Source organism: Callionymus lyra, chromosome 12, assembly GCF_982586985.1.
Source record: "Callionymus lyra chromosome 12, fCalLyr1.hap1.1, whole genome shotgun sequence".
In the NCBI taxonomy this organism is placed as follows: Eukaryota; Metazoa; Chordata; class Actinopteri; order Syngnathiformes; family Callionymidae; genus Callionymus; species Callionymus lyra.
Genome location: NC_141829.1, coordinates 7674525 through 7679924, shown reverse-complemented (window position 1 = coordinate 7679924; position 5400 = coordinate 7674525). Strand labels below are relative to the sequence as shown.

Below are 5400 nucleotides of genomic sequence, written 5' to 3'. Positions count from 1 at the left end.
CTGCGCAGGCTCTGCCACAGCTCACCATGGCGCCTCCACGACAGGAAGGATCTCCTGTCTCAGCTAGACGGCCAGATTTGGCATCCGGACGCTCTTTGCCTGCAGCTAAATGCCCTGTCTGTGAGTGAGTCATTTCTGCGTTGGAGCTCAGATGGCTCAAGGCTGTGAGGGCTCTGAGGACCTATGTAGCTGCAACCACAAGTATAAGACGGTCGGACCAGCTCTTCCTCTGCTATGGTGGCCCTAGGAAAGGCTGTACTCTTTCCAAATAGTGACTGTCTCACTGGATCGTGGATGTTATTACCCAGGGATATGAAGGAAGTGGTCACCCTGTTGCCCTGCTCTGCTGCTTCCTCTCAATGAGGTTTGTACTGGGATTCCTCGTGACTTAGATTAGATTAGACTGATAGATTTAAGGGGCTGATCTCCAGCCAGCAGTTGTCAGCTCATTTCTGGTCCTTTGTCCCTTGGACGTTGTTGTTCCTGGCGTTTTTCTAGAAAGCGTTATTTTATTTTTTTTTAACTCCATTTTAGGAGTGTTTCATTTGACTTTTATTCTTTCCCCCTCAGTGTATTGTGTGTCTTGCTGCCCTGTCGGAATCTACCCCCTTGTTTTCCTTGGACTTTTTTTTGAGAGAAAGTTCTTTGGACTTGATTGTTATTTTTGGGAAATTCGGCCAGCCAAGTAATTTCATGAGGCCTGCTGGATGGTGGCTCAAAATAATCTAGATTTATTTATGTTATGTTCTGACCTTAGGTTTAGCAAAATAATATATATATATTAGTCTTTTGAAAGGATTAAATATGGAAGTATATCAGTGCCAACAGAATCTTTCATGGTTGAATTGAATATTTCAGGGTTAGAAACTTGGTTTTCATTAAAAAAAAAAATGATATAGGGAGACATAGCTCAGATGGTAGAGTGTTCTGCTGCAGTCCAAAAGGTTGCAGGTTCAATCCCAGCTCCAGACAAGCTTGTGTCATTGTGTTCCTGAGCAAGACACTTTACCCTGATTGCTCCTGATGGTGAACTTGGAGTAAGTGTGCAGCCTACTCCCATCAGTATGTGTGAATGGCTGTAAAAAGCACTACCGAATTTCCCCTCGCGGGACTAATAAGGGATTCTAAAAAAAAAAAAAAAAAAATGTTTTCTTTATAATAATTGAATTCAATATATTGTATTTTGAATAATTGAAATTTGGATATTAGTATGTTTTATTTAAAATGATGTGACAAATGTCCCCACTGTGGGAAGAATAAATAAAAATATCTTATCCTCAACTGTTATTGCATCTGAGCAGGTTTAGGTGGTGATATAAAGGGCTTTAATTTCTGCTTCTTGCTGCAAAATGGTTTTTCTCTAGATAGGATTGAAACTTCAAAGAGAAACAAAAGAACTGGAACGTGAGATATTTGTCTGCACTCAGAACAGAATGATTGACAGGTCTGCACCTCTTGACACACTTGGTAAAGGGACTCCCCTCACCGCTGCCTGCTTCAGGACCTGCCCCACAAATGTCTGCTCGACTGCTAAAGACCTGTGCTGCTGAATTAGCTGAGCCGCTCCAGCATGTCTTCAACCTCAGTCTACGGCTGGGGAAAGTACCAACCCTGTGGAAGACTTCCTGTATCGTTCCAGCCCCTCTCCTCCTCACCATTTATTCTTCAGATTTCTGCTACAACTCAGAGCTGAGTCTTGTCCAGAAGTTGCTGACGACATTGCCTATCTTGGATGCATCAGGGGCATCAGCTCGTTTTACAGTTCTGCCCGTCCTTACTCTAACATTCCCTCGCTCCCTTGTCGCTATTAACCTGTTGTACTTTCGGCAAGTTTTTTATTATTATTGACTTTCTCCATGAACTGTTTCTCTAGTGATTCGTCAATCTGTTCTGGATTCCTCATTCGGGATTATTTGTATTATTTTTATTCACAACAATTTTAAGACAAAGGGTGAATCTTTATTTAAGATTTATTTTTCAAAGTCAGAGAAGAGGTTTTCTCGCGAACATGTAGTAATACTTCCCTGACAGCAGCACCTCTGTCTCCGCAGACGTCACCTTCATGATGGCCATCAACCTTCAGACATATGAAACTACATTTAGAATTTATTGTACGTTATAATTTCCGAATCGTGTCACCTTTGGAGGACGTCTCGGGACAGTGACGCAGCCTTCTCAGGGTCTTCCTTCAGCAGAGCCTGGTAGTTGGTGAAACTCTCCACAAGTCCGATGTAGCTGGACAGAGGTACGAGCCTTTCCACCGTCACACTGTCGTGCCTGACGAACATGAGCATGTGATTTATTTATTTTAATGTATAAGCTTATTATCGTGACACAGTCAGTGGACACTTACCACTCTTTCTCAGAGTAAGGAATGGAAGAATAAGCTTCCAGGTAGTTTTGTTTGTCATTGGCGACTATAGGAGGCAAGTAGGGTTCCAGAGCGCTATAAAACTGAAACAAAAGAAAATAATAAGGAATAAAATAAGGAACAAAATTCAGTTCAAGTAATTTCATGAGGCCCGCTGGATGGTTGCTCAAATAAATGTAGATTTATTTTCATGTTGATGTTCCGACCTTAGGGTTAGAATATAAAAGAATATTAAATATATATTAACGGAGGATACATATTAAATAAATGTATATATATATACATATATATATATATATATGTATATATATAGATATATTAGTCTTTTGAAAGGATTAAACATGGAAGTATATCAGTGCCAACAGAATCTATCATGGTTGAATTGAATATTTCAGGGTTAGAAACTTGGCTTTCATTAAAATGTTTTCTTTATAATAATTTAATTAAATAAATTGTATTTTGAAGGGATATTTGTATGTTTTATTTAAAATGATGTGACAAATGTCCCCACTGTGGGAAGAATAAATAAATATCTTATCCTCCACTGTTTTTGCATCTCAGCCGGTGAATCTGGTCCATGTTTAGGTGGTGATATAAAGAGCTTCAATTCTCTGCTTCAATATGGTTTTTCTCTAGATAGGATGGAAACTTCAAGGAGTAACGAAAGATCTGGAACGTCAGAAAAATAATGATTGACAGGTCTGCACCTCTTGACACACTTGGTGAAGGGACTCCTGGCAGCAGTCGGAGAAGCTGACGTCCATGTATTCATATGTGAAGTTGAACAAAGCCAGAACTGCACCCGGCTTAAGGACTCTGTCGACCTCCTGAAGAAAGCGAGGTCCGTCGAAATAGTGGAGGGCAGAACTGGACATCAGCAGATCCACAGAGCTTTCAGCGACCGGCAGTTTCTCAGCTGAACTTTCGCTGCAAACACAAACATTTGCCTCTGGTTTCGAACACGTGCAGTTGTCGCTCATTCACGCTCACCTGTAAGTGATGTTGGGCTTCATAGAATGTTCCAGAGCCATTTCCAGCTGTGCAGGACTCACATCTGTCCCCAACACACGGTCAAAGTGTTTGGCCAGCACCAGCGTGCCCTGACCCGACCCACAACCCACGTCCACCGCCAGCTCAAACGGACCAGCTTTCTGATGAAACAGGTTTAAAAACGTTTTACAATCATTTAAAAGTTTTGTACTCGTAATACTATTCGGAACAACTACACATGTTGTTTTTGAACTTCTCGTCAGTAGTCATGTCAAACAATTAACATTTTTAATCAGATTAATCGATTCATTGATTTTTGGATTCATTGTGATTAATCATAATATAATATTTTTTATTTTAATCCAAAACACAGAAGGATAAATAGTTCATGCACTAAATATGTTTATTAAACATTTCATGTGAAATTCTATTGATTGGTCCAGACTATTATTTTTCGAACTACAGGGTGATGTTTGTTTTCTTTTTTATTCTGCTTTTTTGTTTAATTGGCGTGTCTTTATTTCGTATGCCTATTTTCTGTTTGAAAAAGAAAAAAAAAAAAGTCCATTCATTGATTCCTTAATTTATTCAGACTCAGTTCATGATTTGGTAAAAAAAAAATACAATAAAAAAAATGTTTTAAAAGACAATTACTTATTAAAAAACTAACAATATGAGTTTTGATTTGTCAATTTCTTTCTGTTCAGATGATCATTTGACCTCAGGATATTGTTGAGATGTAAGAGGAAACTAAAAAGCCCAGGAAATAAACATAAACATTCAACGTTTTTTGGTTCTGAATTAAGTAGAAAGTTGTTTTGAAGATGATTTACCTGTTTTTCCAGAAACTTGACGGCCTCTTCGAACAACTCTGATGGAGAAAGTCTGTACTTCCAGTAGGTCTCAGCGTGTTTCTTCTCTTCAAACAGGCGGGTGGCCATCGTTGACTCGTTCTTGAGTGTCAGACCTTTAAGGTATTTGAAACATTCACTGAAGATGGACTGTTTCCCAAGGTCGTTTCTGCAGAGAGAGAAAAAAAAATCAAACTGTTTATTTAAACCTGTTATCCTGGTTGTTGTTTTTTCTATTGCTTCTATTGTGTTTTACCTAATTTCATTCTTTCATACTGTACTGACATCACTAAATGAAATCTATGTTGTATTTGCAATACAAGTTTCAGATTCTGATAACATTTAACTTGATTTTTAAGTAGATTTTTAGTTTTAGAACCAAGTCTTACAACTCTTTGGCAATTATCCCTTATCACGGCCTAAATATTAACCATTATAAATTGGTTTTTCATGATAATTGTTTTGTTGAACCAGTTTTTAGGAGATTTTGCAAATAGATTGTTAATCACGAGTTATTCTACAAACATTTACAAAGACATAAATGCGCTTTTACAACATCAATTTTCAGGTTGATATAGGCTTTCGTGTAATACAAGTAAACATCTCCTAATAATGAGTACCATATATACCAATAGTGGATCTGGTTTCAAGTTGTATTTGTTACTTTTGTTAGGAAAATGCTCGAGAGTTAAAGCTTACATACCAGCAGGTGGTGATGTGTCCAACAGTCTCAAAGGCTTCGAAGCATGTGTCGAGTAATCCGGGACGATTTTCATGAAATGTGTGTCGAGGCGTGTGTTGGTGATGCTTCTCTACTGGTTAGAGGGCGGAGCACCAAATGATATAGAACACCTAAGTAATTGGTTTAACTACAGCTGGAGTGCTGCCCGGGTTTCTTCGCTGATGGCGTTTCGACCACAAGAAACACACCCAACAACGAGATAGTTCCTCTTTGTTTTATTTTGATTAAAAATATCAAGGAACAAATCAGCCACGATTGCCAAAGCTACCTGTCCCGACCCGACCCGACAGAGCCGGTTCTGCCATGGATGACAAGCTCAGCCAAATGTGTCTCTGACCAACCTGGGCCTATTGAAGAAGGAACCAAGAGGTTGTCGACTGGAAATGAGTGAACCCAGACCAGGTCAACGGGATGATGGATTTTATTAACTGTAGGGCGAAGCCCAG

At 39.1% G+C, this 5400-nt stretch overlaps 1 protein-coding gene across 1 annotated transcript; it reads right to left on the bottom strand.

The window, feature by feature from the left end:
- Positions 1 to 1983: 1983 nt before the first annotated feature.
- On the bottom strand, positions 1984 to 4324 carry LOC148068107 (putative methyltransferase DDB_G0268948). Its single transcript, XM_087804568.1, has 6 exons — positions 4195 to 4324; positions 3362 to 3522; positions 3079 to 3298; positions 2354 to 2454; positions 2140 to 2277; positions 1984 to 2077 (listed from the first exon to the last, which is right to left on the bottom strand). Exons 1-6 carry the CDS (start codon positions 4300 to 4302, stop codon positions 1984 to 1986), a joined length of 822 nt encoding a protein of 273 aa, XP_087660694.1. The 5' UTR covers positions 4303 to 4324.
- Positions 4325 to 5400: the final 1076 nt, after the last annotated feature.